The sequence below is a fragment of the Alligator sinensis genome, unplaced genomic scaffold, assembly GCF_000455745.1.
Source record: "Alligator sinensis unplaced genomic scaffold, ASM45574v1 scaffold885_1, whole genome shotgun sequence".
Lineage (NCBI taxonomy): Eukaryota > Metazoa > Chordata > Crocodylia > Alligatoridae > Alligator > Alligator sinensis.
This window is the reverse complement of record NW_005842056.1, coordinates 566,101-589,782: the sequence shown is the minus strand read 5'-3', so window position 1 is coordinate 589,782 and position 23,682 is coordinate 566,101. Positions and strand designations below refer to the sequence as shown.

Here is a 23,682-nt window from a genome sequence, read left to right as displayed (position 1 = left end):
GTACCCAAAAGGTTTTTTTACTGTGGCTCGAGCTCCCACCTAGAAACCTGGGATTATGAATTTGGGTAGTGTGCCCCACATAAACAAAATCCCCTCCTTGCAAGCAGTATTAACATAAAAGGACAGGTTTATTAGAGAAAACAAAGGCAAAGAAAACACCAAATGCAGGTCAAACACTCTTAACTACAAGGTACAGTAGTTTACAGTCTCCCTCTTTTGGGGGGACTCACCCAAAGGGTTAGTTCTGGGTGCCTGCACCCCTATACGTGCCACATAGCATCAGGTTGGATGGGGGGTCCACACCGGAGGGTCTTATGAGCTGTTCCTTGGGGTTCGCTGCACCTCGGGGACCTGCTAGTGGGTGCTGGTCCCTCTACAATGCAAGGGGCCCCTTGTTGCTCCCTGGGAAGCTGTAGGGCACTGATCTCCACTCCCATATGGTGGCTTTGAGGGAGTGACTGCGGCTTCAGTCAGCATACCGCACTCCCAAAAATCCTAATCCTAATCTGCCCAGCTGCTTCACCTGGGCAGAATAGCTGCAAAATAACTCAAAGAGAAGCCAGGCCCGTCCTGCCATGGGGCCTGCTACACAGCTAGGCTGAGACAAAGAAGCTGCAAATGCAACCAGAAGAGCCAGGCCTGTTTGTACCAGGGCCCGGAATAGAGCGAGGCTCAGCCGCACAGCTAGACTGAGATGCAAGAAACTGCAATGGCATCAAAGAGCCCGGCTTCAGTCCTGGCCCAAATTTGCCCCAGGGATAAATACTCGCATGGTGTTATCCCACTCAAAAGAAAAGGGGGGCGGGGAAGAGGGAGAGGAGAGGAGCCCAAACTTTGAGAGAGACTCTTTCTCCCTTTACCGCAGATTTCCGCTTCGCATAGCTCCAGCTCACTTCCCTGTCCCTCCCCATGGGGAGCAGTTTTCTCCATTTTTTTGTTTGTTTCAGGGGCCAAATCAGGTCCGACTTCTATTGGGCAAAACCCAATAGTCAAACTCCAAGTTTCAAATGAGCAGAGCTCAATCGTTCAAGTCCGTGTGTCTCTACCACTAGGCAAGTATCCTCTTTCCCAGACTCATTAGTGGGTGCATCTACGTGTGCAGTTAATGTGACTCAATATATTCTGGCTCAATTTGAGCTCCAGTAAACTATTCCTAACATCACCGTCTACACATGTGTTTCAGCACAGTAATTTACTGGAGTGCCAGATACTACTTGTATCTGATGGGACTATCCGGCAGCACAATAAATTAATCTATTGCACCCTAATTACCATGCACGTGTAGATGGTGGTGCTTTACTGTTCAGCAAATTAGTCTGCTGTGCAGTAAAGCATCTTGTGTAAACATGTCTCCTCCGGGGCTTCAGATGCTCCCCAAGTCTATGGCTAACATCTCATGTGCAAGCCCAGGGACCCTGGGTTTCAGGTGCTCTGTAGTCTCATTTGCTCTTAGCCAAAAGGCCAGGGAGCAAGCCAGGGGGAAGGCAAGAAAGCAAATCCCTCATTACTGCAAAATTGTGCAGTTGGGTCTCCTGCATCTGGAAGAACTCACAGGGGTCAGCAAGCCCAGAGTGCAAGGGACAAGCCTCACCCTGGGAAAACCACTTCTTACCGCACAAGAGGCCTGGTGATCGTGGTATTCCCCTGCCAGGTTCTCCAGCTCCTAGTCTGGCTTCCTCAGCTGCAGCTGGAAGACTCCTATATACATTGGCATAACATCACCCCAAGTTTTCCAGTTGGGGATTGCCATGCTTCCAGTGTCTGTCCTATCCAATTAATTTAAATGAAAACTGCCCGGTCTAGTCAATCAAGCTCATGATCTGCTCTGCCCTGCTGCTATCGGAGTGAAACCAACAGCAGGCTGGAGTCCAAAATAAAAGCCACAGGTTTCACAACACTGCACGGGGCCTTTTTTGCCTATGTACTTAGACAGCACTTTCCTCCTCAGTTTACTCAAGACCAGAATGCATCAGATACAAAAACACAATCGTATTTAAACTACAGCAGTGTACACAAGAACACACTTTGCAATACAAACAAAATACCCAGCAACATGAAACTAGAACATCTTTGCAGGACAAAATGGTTTGTACGTTTTGTGTGCGTTACATGGAGTTTTCATGGATAAGCTTAATGTTAACAGGTTGCTAAGATATCACACCATGCTGTAAACTTCAGATCTTATTACTCTGATGGCCATGGTCAAAGAGTTGAATTAAAACAGTGGATAAATTGCTTTTTAAACTTTTACAAAGAATTATGTTCAGAACTCGTTTGCTTATAATAGAGCAGTCTGTTGGTGTGTGTTTCCTATTTGACTTCACAATCTGAATTGCATCTTCAGTGTGGTATTTACTGGCCTGTGGGTCAGGCCTTTCTCTTTCTGTTCTCTTTTACTGTGACAGTGTTTTCTCTTCCCTTTCATTTTTCACTTTAAACTGATGGTTGTAGGATGCACAGCTGTTACAATAATCATTTGCTCTTGGAACAAATTATCCCATTTTTCTTTGTATTCGGCTCCCTCCTTCGATTTTATTTTTCCCCCCAACCCTGCCAGTAATCATTTGTTGGTGGAGGAAATATGGCGTATAAAATTATAGGAAAATATAAGTCTCTTTATTGAAGGCTTTTGCTATAACTTGATCACTTTGCCCTGTGTGAGTGAAGTATGGAAACCATTCCCTGTATTACTCAATCCTTTTAAGTGCTCAGTTCTGTCTGCTTCTAGCAGTCTGCATGTTCATCTGCTGCACTGCAAGTGTGCTAAGGCAATGGAACATATTTCATTCTTGTTAGTTGTCATAGCTGGTCTTTCATACTCAATTAATAACTCCAGAATGACCCCTATGGAGTGGAACTTTGGAATGGGTGGGCAAAATTTATATGCAAGTGATTACGTGACCCCTAGTTTTATCTCTCTCTTGCAGGTGTTAGTGGCCTTTATGACTTTGGGCCTGTTGGATGCGCTTTGAAGAACAACATTATCCAAGCCTGGAGGCAGCACTTTATCCAGGAGGAGCAGATCCTAGAAATAGACTGCACCATGCTCACCCCAGAGCCAGTCCTGAAGTAAGCATGGACGCTTCTTTCTGTAGGGGGTGTTTATTTCTGGAAGTGCTAGACTATTTTTCACAGGCTTCTTTAAAAATAATCACAGGGACATGAGACTAGGTCCCCTGCATTTGCTGGCACGTTAGTCTGTTGCAGTACAGAATAATTAGGTGTCTGTAGTCAGGCAACAAGCCTGTAAAGGTGAGTAGGTACAGTGAGCAGATACTTATTTTAGATACACACGTGGGCCCTGTTAATGTAATACCTGAGCACTAGGGATGTAAATACCGATTAAAAAAAAAAAAAATTCCTTTAACCTGTTGTAATTACAGAGGTTAAACAGTTAATTGGTATGACAACCACAGGCTTGGCCCATGGGGGGCTGCTCCAGCCCAGCCTGCAGGGAGCCCCTGCTCAGCCTGGCAGGGCACTTCTACCCTCCCAGTGTGCAGCGGGGACTCGGGGCTGTTGGGTGCGCTTTTGAAGAACAGCATTATCCAAGCCTGGCAGCACTTGCAGCCCATCCAAGCCTCTGCACGAGCAGGCAGGTGGGTCCTCTCCAGGCTGTGGAGTGGGGCATGCTGTGGGGCTGAGCTGCAGGGCTGGGGGAGCTGCCCCACATCCCCTTACCTCCACTTTGCCTCTCCCAGGCCTTGCAGCCACCACGGGTCCAGCTCGGGGCTGGGCACCGCTGGCAGCTGCAGCAACAGAAGGTGCCACATCCGTTTGGGGACGGGCAATGCAGTGCTGGGCTCCAGCCTGCAACAAGTGACCTCTGACTTGCACGCTTCCCGGTGAGGGAGCTGAGCTGCTTTCCTTGTGGACAGCAGAGGAAGGGGAAGAGAGAGAGGGGAAAAGGAACTAGTACTTAATAGCTAGGCTCTGCTGACCCCAGTGCAGCTGCTTGCAGCTCTCCTGCTGCCTGCTACAAGCAGCCCAAGCTCTGTGGTGGGTGGCAGGGGCCTGCCTGGAGCCTGGGCTGCTCATGGCAGGTGGAGGCTGCAAGCACTTGCAGCAGGGTCTACAGAGCCTAGCTATAGGTATTAGTCCCCCTTCTTCTTCACTCCTCCCTCCCACCTGCCTTGCCACCTTCCGGTTCCTGCTGGAGCATTGCACAGCTTCACTTACCCCTTCTTCCCTGCCAGACTGCGCCCTGCTCTGTGCTAAATGATAACTGGTAAACTATAGTCGGTTATCCCTGGGTTATCAGTTAAATGATTAACTGTTTAACTGTTCACATTGCTACTGAGCACCTCACAATCTTTTTCTCTATCCTCAGCAATGCTGTAAGGTAGGGAAGTGCTATTATCCCCATTTTACAGATGAGAAACGGGCACAGAAAGGCTAAAAGTAGCCTGCCCATGATCTTTCAGGGGATATGTAGGAGATAATGGACCCTCTGGATCATCCTCACCTTCCATGTAGAAGAGAGCTGCAAGGCAGTAGTGTCCATGTAGCTCGATCAGTTGTCTCAGCCCTGACTTAAAGGGAGCACCTCAGATGGTGAGGATGCAAAGCAGCTTGCATACCCTGCCCGTCTTGGGATTCTTTGCTAGGAGTGCCAGCAAGGGTGCTGAGTGTTGGTGGGTTTTATGAATTGCATGCTTACCCACTAGAAACTCAACCAAGACCAGGAAGTTGCTTTAGGTTGCTGTGTAAGTCATCATGGTAAAGGCTTTCTTCCAACATCAATTTGGGTCAAACTTGAATTGGTGATAGCGTGGGGTGGGGTTTATAACTCCCTGTACCACTGACTTCCCCTCACAGTTGGATCCTTAGTGTGCTCCAGTAACGAGTTGGTGAGCAAGAGAGATAACATGCCACTATTTTGTTGACTCAGAGCGTGAGCCTTGAAGTGAAGAAGTACCCATCTTTTCTGAAGGATCAGGATGGTCACAAATGATTGCTACTTAATATAAACTAAATTGAAGGAAGAACGAATCTGCATTTTTTAGATGCTTGATTTGGAGGATAGCTCCTTAATGTCAGTCTGCTGTGGGCTGACAGTACTATGCTTTTGCTGTTCAGTGGTAAAGTTTTGTGAATCTAAATGTGGTATCTCCTATTCTAGGACCTCTGGCCATGTAGACAAGTTTGCCGACTTCATGGTGAAAGACGTGAAGAGTGGGGAGTGCTTTCGTGCTGATCATCTCTTGAAAGGTGCGTTTCCTGTTCGGAAACCAGTGCTGGCTGAGAGATCCTTGTCAGTGGTTTATGCGCTGTCAGGGAATATGTCCTGCTTTACAAGGGGATAGAAGAGATTAGATGTTAACTTGCAAGAGATTTACTAGCTGTTGTTCAGCACAGGTGACATTCATCCCAGTGACTAAGACAACTACTCCATTTAAACGCTATATTGAAATCTTAAGCGATGCATGGGATCTTTGCATTAGAATAACCTTTATTCAATAGTGATACCATAAAATCAGAATTCTGTTTTTATATTAAAACTTATCTTTTCAGGTCTCTAATGTGCTGAGATCATGTGATGCAGTGGTCCAGCCAATTTTCTTTCCTGACAAATGTAGTCCCTCAAGACCATGCTTCAGACTTATTAAGTTGGCTTTAGATAAAACCTGCATTTTTTTTTCCTCAGGTCTCTTGTTACATTGAATACTGATTCAGTTATAGAACACTGTCGCCCCTCTCACAGAGAAGTCTATTATAAAGTTATTTGAGCTTAATAGGCCCAGAATTTTGTTTGCTTGGGGTATATTGAATGTGGGCCCTAAGCATTTTCTCAGGGCTGGAAAGTCCATGCAATGCTTTTTCCATTGATTATGTCTTTTTGTTCAGGAATCCTAGAAATGACAGTGGGAACAGGCCTGCTTCTTACCCAGCACCTTGCCAAACAAAATGTCCATAGTCTGGCTCATGCCAGGTGGGCTTCCAGTGTTTTACTTGGAAAATATTCTGCGGTTTAATATGTATTGTGCTTGCACCTACGGATGAACTCATTCGCTATTGTAGGGCTCTCTTTTTGAAGTCTAACACGCTTTCTTGAGGCAGGTCATCAGTGGGCAATATGTCCAGGATCTCCAGCGCCAAAGCACAGATGCCCATCGCTTGGGCAAAATATTCAGTCTGTTAGCTCGTTGTAACAGTAAGCGATTCCCTTTGTGGAACTGCCAGAGCAACTCTGGGCTGGTATGGTCCATAAAGGAAGAGAAAAATTAAGTTAAATAGTATAAATATTATAATTAAGTTAAATAGTATAAATATTATAATTAAGTTAAAGACTACTTCTAATATATATATATATATATATATTTAACTTAATTATAATATTTATACTATTTAACTTAATTTTTCTCTTCCTTTATGGACCATACCAGCCCAGAGTTGCTCTGGCAGTTCCACAAAGGGAATCGCTTACTGTTACAACGAGCTAACAGACTGAATATTTTGCCCAAGCGATGGGCATCTGTGCTTTGGCGCTGGAGATCCTGGACATATTGCCCACTGATGACCTGCCTCAAGAAAGCGTGTTAGACTTCAAAAAGAGAGCCCTACAATAGCGAATGAGTTCATCCGTAGGTGCAAGCACAAAATTGAAGGACAGCTTTTTCCGGTAGGGAAACAGAATTCACTTTCAAGCTTCTTATCTATTACAAATACTGGGTTTAGAATACATGGAAGGAAAGGATTGCAAAGGCAGTACTTGGTATATTGAAATTGGGTTGCTCGTCAGGAAACTAGATAAAGATTGTTTTCTCCCTATGTTATGTTATATGACAAACTAGAAATGCAGATATACAATAGCTGAAAATCCAGATCAACATCAGTCCATTGACTTCTGTGGGTTTACACTGATTGACTCTAGCTGGCCTGCTGAATGTCCTCTGGGAATGCATATGTACATTTTTCATAGATTTCATAGACATTAGGGCTGGAAGGGACCTCGGAAGATCATCGAGTCCAGCCCCCTGCCCAAAGGGCAGGAAGTCAGCTGGGGTCATAGGATCCCAGCAAGATAAGCATCCAATTTACTCTTGAAGGTGTTCAATGTAGGTGCTTACGGCAGGCTATTCCAGACCGTGGGGGCTCAGACAGTAAAGAAATTCTTCCTTATGTCCAGCCTGAAATGGTTTTCCAGTAGTTTATAACTGTTTGACCGTGTCATCCCTTGGGGCGCTCTGGTGAACAAACCTTCCCCCAGATGCTGGTGGTCACCCCTGATAAACTTATAGGTGGCCATCAGATCACCCCTGAGCCTGCGCTTTTCCAGGCTAAAGAGTCCCATAGCTCTCAGCCTGTCATCGTAAGGTCTGTTTTCCTGACCTCTGATCATGCGCATGGCTCTTCTCTGCACTCTCTCAAGCTTCTCCACATCTTTTTTGAATTGTGGAGCCCAAAACTGGACGCAGTACTCTAGCTGCGGCCTCACCAAGGCCTAATACAAGTAGAGAATGATGTCCTGGAATTTCCTTGAGCAGTATCTATGGATGCAAGCCAGCGCTTTGGTCACTTTACTAGCCGCAGCATCACGTTGCAGGCTCATGTTCATCTTGTGGTCAATCATGACCCCCAAGTCTCTTTCTTCCGTAGCGCTAGCCAGCGTAGCACTGTCGAGCCTATAAGGATGCTGCAGGTTTTTCCTCCCAAGGTGGAGAACCTTGCATTTTTCAGTGTTAAATACCGTCAGGTTCTCGTCCGCCTATTTGCTGAGCCTCTCCAGGTCAGCCTGGATCGCCCTCCTGTCTTCTGGTGTGGATGCTTTGCCCCAGAGTTTGGTGTCATCGGCGAACTTGGCCAGTCCACTTCTGACTCCAACGTCCACATCACTAATGAAGATGTTGAACAGTATGGGTCCAAGGGACAGAGCCTTGGGGGACCCTACTGGTCACATTATTTTATAATTATCAAGGCTCACATTTGTGAGAGCCCGGCAGGACAAATTATGCTGAGGGGAAACCAGCACGGGTTCGTGGCAGGCAAATCGGGCCTGACCAATCTAGTTTCTTTTTATGACCAGGTTACGAAACGCCTGGACACAGGAGGAGGGGTGGATGTCGTATACTTAGACTTCAGGAAGGCCTTCGATACGGTATCCCACCCCATACTGGTGAACAAGTTAAGAGGCTGTGACTTGGATGACTACACAGTCCGGTGGGTGGCGAATTGGCTGGAGGGTCGCACCCAGAGAGTCGTGGTGGATGGGTCGGTTTCGACCTGGAAGGGTGTGGGAAGCGGGGTCCCGCAGGGTTCGGTCCTTGGACCGATACTCTTTAATGTCTTTATCAGTGACTTGGACGAGGGAGTGAAATGTACTCTGTCCAAGTTTGCAGATGACACAAAGCTATGGGGAGATGTGGACATGCCGGAGGGCAGGGAACAGCTGCAAGCAGACCTGGACAGGTTGGACAAGTGGGCAGAAAACAACAGAATGCAGTTCAACAAGGAGAAATGCAAAGTGCTGCACCTAGGGAGGAAAAATGTCCAGCACACCTACAGCCTAGGGAATGACCTGCTGGGTGGCACGGAAGTGGAAAGGGATCTTGGAGTCCTAGTGGACTCGAAGATGAACATGAGTCGGCAGTGTGAGGAAGCCATCAGAAAAGCCAATGGCACTTTATCGTGCATCAGCAGATGCATGACGAATAGGTCCAAGGAGGTGATACTTCCCCGCTATCGGGCGCTGGTCAGACCGCAGCTAGAATATTGTAAGAGAAGGTTGAGAGGTGACCTTGTGGCTGCCTATAAGTTCATCACGGGGGCACAGAAGGGAATTGGTGAGTATTTATTCACCAAGGCACCCCCGGGGGTTACAAGAAATAATGGGCACAAGCTAGCAGAGAGCAGATTTAGATTGGACATTAGGAAGAACTTCTTCACAGTTCGAGTGGCCAAGGTCTGGAACGGGCTCCCAAGGGAGGTGGTGCTCTCCCCTACCCTGGGGGTCTTCAAGAGGAGGTTAGATAGGCATCTAGCGGGGGTCATCTAAACCCAGAACTCTTTCCTGCTTATGCAGGGGGTCTGACTCGATGATCTATTGAGGTCCCTTCCGACCCTAACATCTATGAATCTATGACACCATGATGATTGACTTCCATCAACCACCACCCTCTGGGTCCGACCACGGAGCCAATTCCCCAGCAACCAGCGGATCGTGGTGGACCCAAGGCCACAATTGGCCAGTTCTGCCAAGAGGTGGTCATGGGATACCAGATAGAAGGCTTTTTTGAATTCAAGATATATGATGTCAATCTCTTCTCCCTCGTCCAGGTGATAGGTCACCTGGTCGTAGAAGGTAATAAGATTGGTCAAGCAAGACCTACCCACAACAAACCCATGCTTTACGTATGCTGTATAGCTCTTTGGATTATTTTAGGGTTAGAATGGTTCAGTGTCTTCACTCAACAATGTCCTCTGATTTGTTTCTTCCTGTGCTTGCAGCTCACTTGCAGAAGCTGATGTCTGACAAGAAATGTACAGCTGAGAGGAAGGCAGAAATGGAAAATGTCTTAACACAGGTCAGTGTGAACAGGGTTGGATGAAAACTTGATAGCAAAGGATGACGTGATGAAAATGTCCTAGACTGACTAAAGAGAAGGAGTAAAAAGTTATCCCTACATGCAAGGAAAGTTGCACTGCAGAGGGACTTGGGTCAGGTGGATGCTAGGTTGCAGTTCTGTCCCTGGAGTTCCTTTGCTCTGCTCTTTAAGTGAGGAGCGCTCCATCTCAGATTGAGCCTTTATCGTGTGCAAAGCTCAGCCATCTCAGCATGATGCAAAGGGCAAAAGATACTCAAAAAAGGAGATATTTTAAGCAATAGCTATACTGGATCAAAACATGTAGATAGGCTTTTGCTGTTACACCCTTGGGACTTGTGCCGCTGTGTAAAATTCCCAGTCTGGATTTCTTTGTTTACCACTAGAATGGCTTGTGCTAAAGGCTGACATTCCTGGGCATCTGCACAGAGAGATTTGCCTTCATTTTGTTGTTCTTAGAGCACTTTCCCATAACCTTTAGGGTAAGTACTTCCAAAGTCACATGCAGAGCAGATCGCGTGCTCAGATAGAATACTGGCACACGACTACAAACAAAAACCCAGCAGCTAGAGTACTATATTGCATTGTAGAGCTGCCATCAATAGCTTTTCCACAGTATGGCAGTGAACTCTCCTACAGTAGTGCTGCCCCTTGCTGTTGTGTGAAGTAACTAATAAAGCTGGTGCTGCTCTTGCAGCTTTAGGAACGTTCCTGGGTTCTTTGCATCTCTTTGCATCCCAGTTAAGAGTCGAGAAATATGTTAAAGGTGGAAAAGCTCTGTTCAATCATAAGGTCTTCTAGGTTTTCACTGGAGAGTAAGATCACTGATAGACGACGTGCCCAATGTGGAATCCTAAGCTTAAAGAGCTGTGCAGTTCATTTTAATCTAGTCTCTCTCTCTCTCTGACTTATGAGAGGGGAGGAAGTAGTGTCTTGAGAGGTTGGCACTGTTGCATCCATGCAAGCCCCTAGTCAACAAATTGCTGTTTAAGACAATTGGGCAAGCCTTTAGCTATATCTTCTCTACAGTTGCAGCCTGCTTCTCTACTGAAGGTTTCCTCTGCAGCATAGTGAGGTTTCAAGATATGTCACACATGGAGGTGTCTAACATTGCTTTAGGCCTTATGCACCAGGTCATTACTGGAGTAGGAAAAGGAAAGGGAGCAAAAGGCAGCACATTATAGAAATGATCCCTGCCTTCCTTCTACTCTCTCCCCATAGCCCCTACTTTTCTGCATTCCAGCTATTCCCAAGGTCTGACCAGAACGTGTGGAAAAGAGCGGCTGTGGCATCCTAGACACGCTCTTCTACTGCTTCACACCCACTCTCCTCCTGGGAGACAGCCCTTCTGCACAGGGCTTGAAAGGCCTTAATCACAAACCCACAGTGTTAAAGCTGGACCATCATCTTCCAGTATATGTTTTGCCATTTGTGCTTCACACTTTAGCCACCTCCCAACTTAAATGCTGGGATAAAATCCAACAGCAGGCTCCTGCAGCTTGCATTTAGGAAGGCCAGTGGTGCAAATCACTGCTGTGTTACTCTGATAATGGAAATAACTGTCCTTGTATCTTCCTGCTAGCTGGACAACTATGGTCAGCAAGAACTTGCAGATCTGTTTGTGAATTACAACGTGAAGTCTCCTATAACAGGGAATGACCTCTCCCCACCTGTGTCTTTCAACCTGATGTTCAAGACCTCTATTGGGCCTGGGGGAAACATGCCAGGGTAGGTAGCAACTTCTGTTCCTGGTCATGAGTTTTCCATGCTCAGGATTCAAAACATACTGGATTTCATCTTATGTACCCTGCAATTCTTTCCTACTTGGTATTGTCCCTGGGCTGCTGTTGGAAGTTCAAGACTGCAGGAGCCCCTGTAGCTTTTGCTTTCATGCTTGTTTGAGGTTGGTAAGGGTTGGTGGATGTTGACTTCCTGTGCTGCATTAAGGATCGCAGCTCAGGGTTCTTCCAGGTTTGTGCAGCCCAGTGTCTTGCTCCCACGTATGAAAATGTCATTGTTCCATTGGTGGTTGTGATCTCTGGGTATGGAGGAGAGGACTTGCCACGTGGTGACATTGCACAGAACAGCAGTCCATTGTAAGATTAATTACACAGTGCACGTTGCCATCATGTAAGTGTGACAGCTGCCAATGCAGCCAGTGTGTCAGGGACTTGGAGCTGAACACATGGTCTGGTGCAGTTTGAACACAAGGCTGTTGAATTGGGCACAGAAGCAGATCTGGAGGGCCTGCTTGCTGGTAGGTTACATGAACCCTGGCATCAGAAGCCTTAAGAAAGCTTAGAGAAAGATGGTGCCCAACTCAGTCTGTGTGCGCATCGTTGTTTAGGCAAGTCTTAACATGTTGTGGGGTTTGCAAGGTGGCGAAGCAACTCCAGCACCGACCTCTACATATGCAAACACCAGAGGGGCACATGGGTCCCTGGATCTCTAGGAAAAAAGCCACAATGAATAGTTACTGGAGTGTTTCCTGCCTTGCTGGAGACTAAACACAGCCTCTTTCTGAGATGGGGAAAGTCTCACTAGACCATGTAGTCCAACCTCTTGTGTGTCCTGGACCACTATATTTCACCCAAGTAGCATGTATCAAGGCCAGGGTCTTTGATCAGGTGAAAAAGTTCCATTATTGCTTGCTGCTCAAGGGAAAATGAGTCTTTAAAGCTCTGGTTTCCTATGGGGTGCTGCATTTTTGGCTTCTGCTGAGCCTGTTGCCATAAGGTTTTGTGCCTGGAATAAGAGTTGTGATGAAAAGGGGAAGTTGAGTTTGTGCTGAGACCATTTGTTTTGTCTGTGTACCTTCCCCCACTCATTTTTGTCATTGTCTTTCCCTTCAGTTACCTGAGGCCGGAAACTGCACAGGGAATTTTCCTCAACTTCAAGCGTCTCTTGGAATTCAATCAAGGCAAACTGCCCTTTGCTGCTGCCCAGATTGGAAACTCTTTCAGAAATGAGATCTCACCCCGTTCAGGCCTCATTAGAGTCAGGTACAGTGACTTTCCTTCCCCTCCAGAATATCCAGCAAATGATCAGCTGCATCGGTGGAAATCCAAGCTCCCTTTTGCTTCAGTGTAATACGTGGCTTTTCTCGTACCTGCTGCTCCTGTTGGGTGGTGCCTCATCTTGTGGCTTCTAAAGGGCTCTAAACAGTTGCATAGAAAATAGTTCCCGTCAGGGAACTCCAACTATCTAGGGGTCATCTTCAGTCGCTGCAGACTTCTGTCAGCATGGCTGTGTTGGTGAGAGGTGGCCTTTGACTGCCAGAGCTGTGCCAGCAGAAGTACCTAGTTTGGATGCACTTCTGTTTGCAAAGCAGCATTTATCCTAATATAAAATGCTTTGGTTGTTGTGGTGGGGTTGCAGTAGCTTTATTGTATCCATGTGGAGTACAGTTTTGCAAGTATAGCTGGGTCTATGCAAACAGCCTTTTGCTGATATGCTCCATTCCTGTAAATAAACTATACTCTTGAATTTGTGCCCAAATGTTCAACTCTTAAGGAGGAAAAGCCCCCCAGCAAACATACTCTTACAAGAGGTCAGTCTCTATAGAGAGTGAATATAAGAGCTTTTTTTTTTAACTCTAACTTTAGTCTCAGACTGTTTTTAGAAGAAATATTTAATTTTCAGGTGTCTTGTTTGAAGGAACATGGCAATATGCTGCTATAGCACTCTTGCCATAGACACTGCCTGTCTAGCAAGACCCTAACTTCAAAACACTGACAAGTTTTCATTCTTGGCACCAAAACACAGTTAGACTTTGGAACAGAGTTTGTCTCTCAACTTGGTAGATCTTATGACAAGGAGCAGGTAGGGGCTGTATATCTTGGATAAGCTGTGTAACACGTTGGGGTCCTGGAGTGGCGGTGATGCCCCCTGGTGGCTCTACAACTGTGCCCGCTCTGCCCTTAAGGCACCTTCCCATCTTGCCTGCCATGGCTTGATGGAAATGATGATAAACAGGGGGTGCCCATGGACCTGTGTGCGCCCCGGTTCCACTGAACCCCCACTAGGGTCCCTGGCACCCTACTGGTCCTCGCTAGTCTTCAGGCCCCTCACTGGTTTTTATGAGTCAGGTGTGCTTGGCAGGGTACCCAAATCCTTAAGGGCTAATTGTGTGGCTCCGAATCCTCCCCTACACAATGCCCCATGCCTCGCAGGTGTTACTGTAATGTTGTTCCCTCTGAGGCTTTAGCCTCCACAGCCTCCACCCCTTTAATCTCTCTAGGCCCATTGCATTGGACCTGGCCTTGAGGCACTAGCTTCAATCTGTCCTCTCCAGTCACTGAGCCCCTGGACCCTCTTTGACTGTGCGCTTGCACTCTGCCCCTCTCTGGGCTCAACAATAGCTTGGGCCTTAAACCTACCTCTGGAAGGACTCACGGCTACCGCATGCCCCACGAGCACTAATGGGACCTCCGTAAACTACCCCTTATAGCTCCAACCCAAACCCCTGGTTTAAACACAATGTAAACAGTAGCCCCTGGGCTGCAACGTAACGTAAAGGGATAACAGCCCTCTGTCCCTTTAGGAATGTAAACCTTCACCCACTAACGCAGCATCCTGGGCTCCTTGTGAGCTCCTTGAGCCCCACTGTCCCTGCAGGCAGCAAAGCAGTCGGCCTAGCATCCCTGGGTGGCTCTTTCGGGTAGGAGCTCCTTCTCCTGCGGCTACTAGGGAGTGACTCCCTTGCCAGCCCCAGCCTTGGGCTTATATGTTCCCAGGGCCCTGCCTGCATCTGGTCAGCTGGCCGCCTGCAGGTGCTTGCTAATTACCCCAATAGCCTGTTGCCCTGGCAGCCTGCAGTTGCTGCTTAGCCTGCAGGGCTCCCTGGCTGATCTTAAAGTAACAGGGAGCCCCAGGCTGTCTGTTATAGGTGCCACAGGGCCTTCTCCTTCCCCATGGTGCCTGAGTTTCCTTAAACTTCAGTGGGTGGAGAGACTACGTGGTTAAAGACCACTGTGAGGAGTTTACCCTTCAGCTGATCACATTAGGATGGAAGTGGCTTGTTTACTCGGCAGTGAAAAAGTAACCAACCCATTTCGCCTGACTCCGTCTCCTTCTATGTAGCGTGCCTACTTCTTTTGTAGATTTGATATCCCAGCTCACATTCATATGGAGCATATTCTGATCTCATGAACTCCTCTTGTACTAGATTCCTGGTGTTGTTACTCTGCCCATACACACCGTTATCTGTTATAAAACTGGTGACTGATTAGCCATAAGTGCCAACAGCAAAGTGTGGTGACATTTTTGGCGCTTAGATATCTCATTGGGGTTTCCTCAGCTTTCTCATGCTCTCTTGCGTGAGTTAACTGGCAATTTGTCACCGAAACCCTTTTTCCAACAGAACATAAATTATAGGCTTCTGGCACATTTATAGGAAATTGTGCTATTATTCTATCACAGAAAATTATATCTTGATGTTGTGACAAACTTAATGATTATACAAAGCACTCTTCTCCTACCCCCCCCCCCAAGTTCTTATCAAGCTAATTTAGTGTAAAGCAATTCAGGCAGTGAGACTAAGAAAGGTCCAATATATAAATGTGTGTGTTAAAGCAAGATTGTGAAATGGCATGTCGTGGTTGAAATAATAAGTCTGCTACGTGGTGCTAGATTAATGTGTCAGTTGTCTGAGTCTTTATTAGAGTTAAACACAACCTCTGAAAAGACGGTAAGATCCATCTCTAGGAAAATAAAGCCAGTGTTTTTTCCAGCACAGAAAATTTGAATAGCAGGTTTGGCTTTTACAGCTGTGCAGCATCTGGAAATTCCATTGAAGTCAATGGGAGACATAGGTGCTAACTTCTGTTAGTAATCAGGCTACTTAGGCCCATAAATGTAGCCAAGTAAGAAAATGAAATAAGTAAACTCATTTAGGAGATAGTAGGTCTGAGTCCTGGAAAATCCCACGCTTTTAAGTGTCTCTTGCTCTCTTAAGGTGGAAAAATGCTGGAGCTTCCACTATTTCATGATTAAAAATGTATTAATGAGGCTGTTCCTAGCTTTTCGTAAAGAAATCTAACCGGATCTGGGTAGGTTATTGATATTGAGCACAAGGACGTTGCTTCGATGGGAGACGTCCAAGGGACACATAGGTGACTTAGGAAAGGGGTTTGGGTATTTCAATAAATCGCATTCTTCTCTCCGCTGCACCAGGGCAGTGCAGAGCTTGCAGCAGCAAAGAGCTTTCCTGTGTGGCCCTGCTGTGCTCTGGGTTGCACCGGCTGGGCTGTGGAGGCCCCAGGGGAGGGCAGCCAGGCGGGGAGCCTGGGTCCGCAGCGGACAGATGAATCTGATATGGGGGGGTATGGGTCCCCCCCTTTCCCCCAGGAGCATGTGCAGTGGTGGGGAGCCACCCCCACCCCCCATGCCCAAGGCTGCAGCAGGCAGTGTGGGGAGCTGGGCTTCACCCCACTGCAGCCTCCTGCTGGGGACTGTGGACTCTGGTCCTGGCCATGTAGCTCTGGCAGCTGGGGGACCCCCTCTGGGAGGGCTGGGAGTAACAGGGGGCTATGGGGGGAAGTGAGGAGCACCAGCAGGGCCATGGGGGCTGTGGGGCATCTTTCACTTTTAATCATGGATTTTGGGGTTTATATCAGAGAATTCGCAATTTTATTTTTTTTAATCAAGGGCAGGTGGAAAGCAGGATCCCTAGTTATAAATCAGCAGTCCGCATTTAACAGACTAAGCATGCTCAATATGAGAGTGGGGTAAGTTTTTCCTGGGAAGAGGGTGAAAACACAGTGTGTCTGTCTGTGTCCTGCTTAGGGAGTTTACTATGGCAGAAATCGAGCACTTTGTGGATCCCAACGAGAAGCAGCACCCCAAGTTCCAAAACGTGGCAGATCTCCGCATCCTCCTCTACTCTTCCAAAGCCCAGGTCAGTGGGCAGTCTGCCCACATGATGTGTCTGGGAGATGCTGTTGAGCAGGTAATGTCACATGGCCATTTAGGCTTGAATTTTACAGTCTGCTCCTCAGGTTAGAATCCCATCTGTTGTATGGGTGTAAAACTTAGTCCCCATGTGCGCGCCCACACGAGAGTGCACGTGCGGTCTGTGGTGCTGCAATCTTCATGTGCTGCACTTGCACACGTTCACTGTTTGTTTGGATTTTTTTGACACCAGGAGATCCCAGGGGCATGCCCAGGGATGGATATGTGCCATTGCTATTTGTTCCCAGGGAAATGCACGTTCCTACCTGTAGGGACACGCACCATGTGTCCCAGTATAACAGAAGTCAAAATCAGGCCCTTGCTGATAAAGAAGGGAGGCACCATCTCACTCCAAGTACCCACACAGGTGTAATTTTACTTCATTGTGCTCAGGTCCCTTACCTGACAAGACAGCAAGAAATTATTCTTTTAAAATGAAATGTCTTTCTCTCTCGATACAAAAAATATCAGCTCTGATGCAGTGGGAGTTAACCTACTGTTCTTTTTCTCATCTCTCTAGGGTGTAATAAATAACTCAGTTTTAGGTTACTTCATCGGCAGAATCTACCTCTTCCTTGTAAAGGTTGGCATATCCCCAGACAAACTGCGCTTCCGACAGCATATGGAGAATGAGATGGCTCATTACGCCTGTGACTGCTGGGATGCAGAATCCAAAACCTCATATGTAAGTAACAAGGTTAAACCCAACAGCGGGAGTTTGGGTGATAGGTCGCACTTTCTCCAAATGCTTCCTAGTCTGGCATAAAGAAGGCAGGACACCTTAATCATGTCAAGCCTGTATTCAAAGGGGAAGCTAAATATGCTGGTTGTCCTGTGGCTTTACACTGTAACTCTCAATTACAATGTTGTTACACTAGAGTTATACCTGTGCCTGGTAGTAAGACTTGTGTCATGGATAGGCCTTGTGTAAGCTGTAAAATATATGGATAAATTTTACCTTGAGCAAGAGGAGAGGGGGGCCGCTGCCTTTCAGCTTGTGTATTTCTATGACATTGGTACAGAAGGATACGTGCAGCTGGAGAAATGTTCTTAAGGCAGTTTCCTTCCTGCTCCCTCCTGCTGGGACAGCTATTGCTGGGGCTGTTTTCCCAGGCTCAGTCCCTTCCTGCTGTGCTCCCCCTTCGCTGCTGGAAGTAAAACAGCTTTCTGACTTTGGGACTGTGTATACTCTGCAGACTTCTGACAGACAAAAGGAGGAAAGCAATCTTAAGCACTTTCCTTTTCAATGAGCTAGCTGGAAGCTTGCTAGGGGTATGGCAGGGCCTTAACGCCCTCCCCCCACCACCCACACTTTCCCACTCTCCAATTACTTATTTTTAGAGAGGTTATTGCTACACCTAAGAATCTGGAGAGTTTATATTGGTCAGGGGTGAGAACTGAGTGGTGGCATCTCAGGGGTCTCGCTTATGAGTGAGTTAGGTAGGGCTGGGAAGCCTCACTGGGTAGAGCATTAGGATTGACACACAAAGCTGAAATTGGGTGGGAGAAGAGAGGGATTTTTCCCATGAGTCAAGTCTACTTTCTCACCCTGGCTTAGCCTAAGAGGCCAGAGCTACGCTGCACTACAAACTGCTGCCGCTACTTTGGAACTGAATTACAAAAAGGGACCAAAAAGTCCGATGGGATTGCAGCAGGCACTACAAAGTCTGTCCAGGGCAGATCCCTGTCTCTCGAATCGCTGATAGCAAGAAGGCCAAATGGGACGTAGGGAGTGCTTTCAGACTCGGAGATAAATGCAAGGAGAACTCTTTGCAGGCTTAGGGCTTAGATGGTTCAATCAGCAGGCATTTGTCTTATTTCCAGCCTGGGTATGAACTTCTGGGTTTGGCTCTCTGTGGAAAGAAATGCTTCAGCGTTCTGTTAACTGTGTTGCATCCACTTGCTCAGAAGCAGGTCTCTGACCTTTCTGAAGTGGCAAATTGTCTCTCCCAAGCTCAACAAGTGAGAAAAGCCCCAAAGATGCCCAGTTACTTACCTGTGGTACATGCACTTGAATATGAAGGCAAAGAAAGTGAGATGCAGGCCAGATTCTTAGCTGAAGCAAAGCTATCTCTAGTGTCACCTGCTTTGGTGGAAAACATGGCCCTGTGTGAACATGCACAGGGTGGGTTGTTTCCTCTGGAAGCGAGTTGATCCTTCAGATGGAGGAGTGCTGGTGGAACAAGCTCTGCTTATCATAACTGAGCTAATTAGGTAGAAAAATCAGCCTGGGGAACATAGAGGGTTTAAGAGTGAATAAACACACTTGATGGTTAAATGAACAAACAGAGAGAGATGATGAAAGCTGCTGCTCTTGTTTTTCTAGGGGTGGATTGAGATTGTTGGTTGTGCTGATCGCTCTTGCTATGACCTCTCCTGCCACGCCAGGGCCACCAAAGTTCCTCTTGTAGCCGAGAAGCCTCTGAAAGAACCCATATCCTTCTCGAGTACTACACGTCTTCCTTACAGCTGTGCAGACCTGGCATCAAGCTGCCCCCCTGACCAGGACAGCTCCAAAGTTAGACCTTCATATGGCTCCATAGGTTAAGTCAGGATGCTCACAGCAGTGTCAGTAATGCCTATAGGGCAGGTCCAGCAAAGATTTGAGTGTGTGAGTAGCTCACCTCAGGAAATGCAGCGTGAAAACGGAGTAACTTCTGTTCCTTGGCTTCTTGCCTTCTGTTTGTTTCAGGATCCACTTAATCTCTTAGCCATTCATTGCATAAATGATTAATTTTTCTTGAAGAGCATGGCTCAGATGTGGTAACTCAGGATCTGGAGATACCACAGTTGCCGTTTCATTTGCACTGATCTAAAGAGCGCAGATGACAGGACTTGTTCCAGTTATAGCTGTGACTCTTAGCCACAACTATATGCCGATACACAGTATTTATAGGGATACCTTATTCCTTTAGAGGCAAATGCATTAAGCCAGTAGGAGCCGATAACTAAATTTAATGAGACAATGCGATCTCAAGTTTTTGGGGTCCTGAAATTATTGATTTGTTGCATAGAGTGACTGTCTGAATGCGGTGTTCTCTGGTCTCAAATACCTTAACTACTCTGTACAAAACAGTTAATGTTGTTCAATTCGAGGCGAATAAGGGAGCCATTGGCAAGGCTTACAAGAAGGATGCGAAGCTGGTGCTAGAATATCTTTCCATCTGTGATGAGTGTTACATCTCCGAGATGGAGAAGCTGCTGAACGAGAAAGGGTAAGAAAGTTTTCACCAGTGCTGCTGACCTCCCTTGGGTGAGAATGAGTGAGTATGTGCATGTAGGTTAAATAGTTTCCCTCATCAATCATTTTTTTGCCAGGAATACCCCAAACGCAGCTTGATTAAACTGCAGCTACTTTCAGTAACTGCTGGTGACAATTCGATCACTGGTAGGGTTCAGGCTATGGACCAACGAGCAGTTTCTGAGTATCCCTCAAGATACAATTATATAAAGACACATAAACATAATATTTTTATACTTCGGTTTTTAAAGTAGATGCATTCTCCCAAGAAAATCCCTCTTTTACACTTTTTAGTAGTCGGTGCTAGTGACTTCCCTGGGCACGGGGTCTTGATTTGCGTGCCAGAATTGGCTGGTGTTGACAGGCACTGAAATGTTACTTTTAAAATGTGGTCCCCCATTTCTCTGACAGGCTGCTACCATTGTGTGGTAGAAGGTAATTTTCTGTGCAAGTAAGGGCAGCAGCGATCAGTCTGAATTCAGGTTTCATTTGGGTGACTGCCACGCTGGAACATGGAGGCAATGGGCAGAGCTATGTTTAGTGCAAAGGGATGAATTAGGATTTCCTCCCAGTCCATCCAAAGAAACGTTGTTATATTTCCAGGTAGTTTTATCATCTTGAGCAATCTGTTGCTCCTAAATTATTTGAAACTGTAGGCAAAGAGCAGTAGGGAATAATGGGTGTATTGTACAGCGTGTGCTTAGTGACTGATGACACTTTCTTTTAAAAGTCAGTGCAAAAGTAACGAAGTGGAGAAAAAAGCACCATTATACAGCATTCAAACCAGGCTTTGTGAAAGCTGACGCACTCATCCAACAGGAATCCAAGCAGAAGAACATTAGCCTAATAACTTTAACCGTTCAGTTTGGAGAAGGCAATAAGGGCCAGATCCTACTTCCCATATTAGAGGATGAAGTGCCGCCCTGCTCGAATCCCTGAGAACCTGCTAACGCAATAGCTGGGTGGGTCTTTCTCTTCACTGTGCTTTTGTGACTTAGTTTTAAAGCTGGACTGGCAGCATGGTAAAAAAAAAAAAAAGATGCAGTAATAGGCTTTTTAGGAACTCCAGCAGGGTGAAACAAGATCACAATTAAGTACCTGCATTTACTGTGGCACCAGAGAGGTGCAATGGGGTCTAGTAGGCTTGTGTTTGAAATTGGGTACGCTGATTGTGTATAATAGTTGCAGTTCATACTCCAGGTTTACTTATGCCCCTCGTCAGACTGTGCCTCCATAAACTCATCTGGACACAGTGTCTAAATGAAGACATTTGCCCTTTAATAAATTATTGTGCTTTACCAAGCTATTTGCCTTCATGTGGGAAGCTCCTTGGCTGAATCATCAGGTGGGGTGCATTGACAACATCAGCATGCTGATGCCTCTGTGGTTAGTCCTGTTTTCTGGATAATTGTATTTATGTAATCCTTTTATGTAGGTGCTTGTGTCAAAAATGCAGCCAAGCTAGCATAACAGAAGCAGTTTGCCAGCAGTAAATCTAGTGAACCTCCCCAAATAATGAACTGGATATTTAAAGCCATGTTAACTTCTGCCTAAGTAAATACTGACATTGTTAGCTTTTAAATGGTTGCAGATTTTTGGGGGGTTCATTTTTCTGAGACGGCTACATCCCAAGCTCTATGTGTAAGTGAACAAATAGGTGTTTGGCCTGCCCACTTAATTTAGGAAGCTTGAACAAATCAGGTTTTGGGGTGTGAATTGGTAGTGAATTTTTGAATCCCGTGAAAACATAAAGTGCCTTCCATCAAAACCAAGTAGTCCTGACAAGGGGGTCTGTGTGTCTGCATATGAGAGAGACTCAGTGGTGAGTGCATCCCTGGTTTTCCTGCAGTTCATTTCTTTCACCCCGCAAGTCTTCCATATTTTAACTTAATTTATTAGTCACACTTTTTACTGTGAGTAATGATTAAGAAAATTGTTACTTTACAGCCATAATAAAAATACTGGTACAGATGAATATATTTAAAAATGAAACTTCCCTGTATTTCTTCCTTTCATCACTGGTGTGCTCTGACTTGCCCTATAGCCCCAGACCAGAATTTAAGGACCAGCAGAAGCAAATGAAGTGACTCTTACTTGAGTAATAACTTGCACTGACTAATACTTGCATGCATTGCCATCACCCCTAAGTTACTGATCTCTTTTACAGGGAATTTACTGTTGAAACTGAAGGGAAAACATTTAATTTAACAAATGACATGGTCAGTGTGAAGAGATTCCAGAAAACACTGCATGGTAACTTTTTTTTTTTTTTTTTTCTCTCTCCTTTATAATTGCAACTGTTGAATCAGGAAACTATAATATACATTGAATGTAGAAGTTTTAGACAAATGCAAAGCCTGTGGCCAAAGTGCCTAAAGTTATGTGCCTGAAGTTTTATGTGCTTAAGTCAATTTGTAGACATCTAGAGAAGTGGCCTGTTTTTTTCCTTTATTTCCAGCAAAATCACTTGCGTCTAACTTGTGTCTTAGGTACTACTTAGGTTCTCAAGTCAAGGAGAGCAGTTTGCGAAACCCACACCTGATCTGCTTAAATACTGGAGATCCCTTGGATACCTAAATTTTCTGGTGAAAACCTATTTAGTCACTTAATACCTAATTTTAAGGCAGGATAATCTGATAGTTATAGTGGAAGCATCAGACTTGAGGAAAAGCAGGTTCAGTCTCCGACTCTGCCACATCTCCCTGTCACCCTGAATAAGTCGCTTAAAGCTGTCTGGGAAACCGGACGGGAGTGCTGCTTTTCACATGATAGCTGCGTGCCAATAGAGCACGTGCCTGGGCAGTCAGCGTGCTGGGTTTTAAGCTCTTCTCTGTCTGAAGGGACCTAGACCCATAGCTCCTGTCCCCCAGGAGAATGCCCTGATCACCAGGCTATAGAAAAGGCAATATGAGGGCATCTCTACCTCTGTCCTGTTGAAGACGGGCCACTGGACAGCCAAGAGCTCTCTTGTCTCATGACTTGCAAACAAGCAAGGGAGAGCATGGAGGCTGCAAGGGAAGAGGGGAGAGAGCAGCTCAGCCTGGATAAGCCCTGCATGTATGCTCTTCCCCATAGCATTCACTTTCTGCCACTGTGAGATGCAGGGTAGAGAGCCTGGGTCTGACCCAGTACAACACTCACGTTCTTACTCGGTGGCCCAGGGGTATGGGTGCTGCCCAGGGGGTATAGCTCGGCTCCCTGATCCTGGGGTTGCTCATATGTCTGGAGCCTCATCTGTGGGCTATAGTTGGGCTCCCTTTCACTTGGCTTTCTTGCACCCAGGACTCTTTCATTATTTGCTGGACCGCTAAACAGAGTCAATGGGCAAGGGCTGGTGAGTGCCATCCACCCAGTCTATTTGTCCCTCAGGGGAGACCCTCCACTTCTGCCTGGCCTTGTCAGCATATGGGTGTCTTTACGTGTGCTCCGGAGTTGATGAGGGGGCCTTTTAATTAGAGCAGCTGTGAGAGCTGCTGTAGTTGAAGCACCTGCGGCATCTCGTGTATTCGGTGTCCCACATTTCAAAATAGGGGTGCTTTAACTAAAGCTTGTTCGATGAGCTTTACTTAAAGAGCCCCCCGTTGCCATTTTGAAGTGGGGGGACATTGAATACAGGAGATGGTGAGGCTGCTGGAGTGCACTAATTAGCACGCTCAAGCAGAATTGATTCATCGAGTCTGCTCTGACATGCTGTGATTAGTGTGTGGGAGCAGCGTCCCCATCTGCATAGGTACCCATGTGGGCTGTGCTCATTAGCTCCCCTGCTGGTTCATCAAAATGTCTGAGGCCCTTTCAGAGACTGCATCTGGCCTTGAAGCCTTGAGACCTCAGAAAGGAGCTGCAGTTGCAATGATGTACATGTCACCCTTCATGAACTGTATAAATATTAATTCTTAGGCCACTTCTTCTGGCCTGTCACATAGGGGGACACTGAGAGAGGGAGTTTGA

The 23,682-nt window shown here is 46.5% G+C and overlaps 1 protein-coding gene and 1 pseudogene across 2 annotated transcripts in view; one reads left to right on the top strand and one right to left on the bottom strand.

Moving 5' to 3' along the window:
* Positions 1–23,682, top strand: part of GARS (glycyl-tRNA synthetase) — a 50,150-nt gene that overhangs the window by 21,429 nt on the left and 5,039 nt on the right. For both annotated transcript variants that reach the window (XM_006022945.3, XM_025203369.1), the window contains exons 4-13: positions 2,928–3,069; positions 5,123–5,211; positions 9,448–9,524; positions 11,125–11,270; positions 12,395–12,544; positions 16,329–16,491; positions 17,014–17,178; positions 18,820–18,927; positions 19,563–19,708; positions 21,902–21,987. In XM_006022945.3, coding sequence (XP_006023007.1) covers positions 2,928–3,069; positions 5,123–5,211; positions 9,448–9,524; positions 11,125–11,270; positions 12,395–12,544; positions 16,329–16,491; positions 17,014–17,178; positions 18,820–18,927; positions 19,563–19,708; positions 21,902–21,987 — 1,272 coding nt within the window. The remainder of the gene's footprint in view (positions 1–2,927; positions 3,070–5,122; positions 5,212–9,447; positions 9,525–11,124; positions 11,271–12,394; positions 12,545–16,328; positions 16,492–17,013; positions 17,179–18,819; positions 18,928–19,562; positions 19,709–21,901; positions 21,988–23,682) is intronic.
* LOC112550205 lies at positions 1,476–1,656 on the bottom strand (annotated as a pseudogene).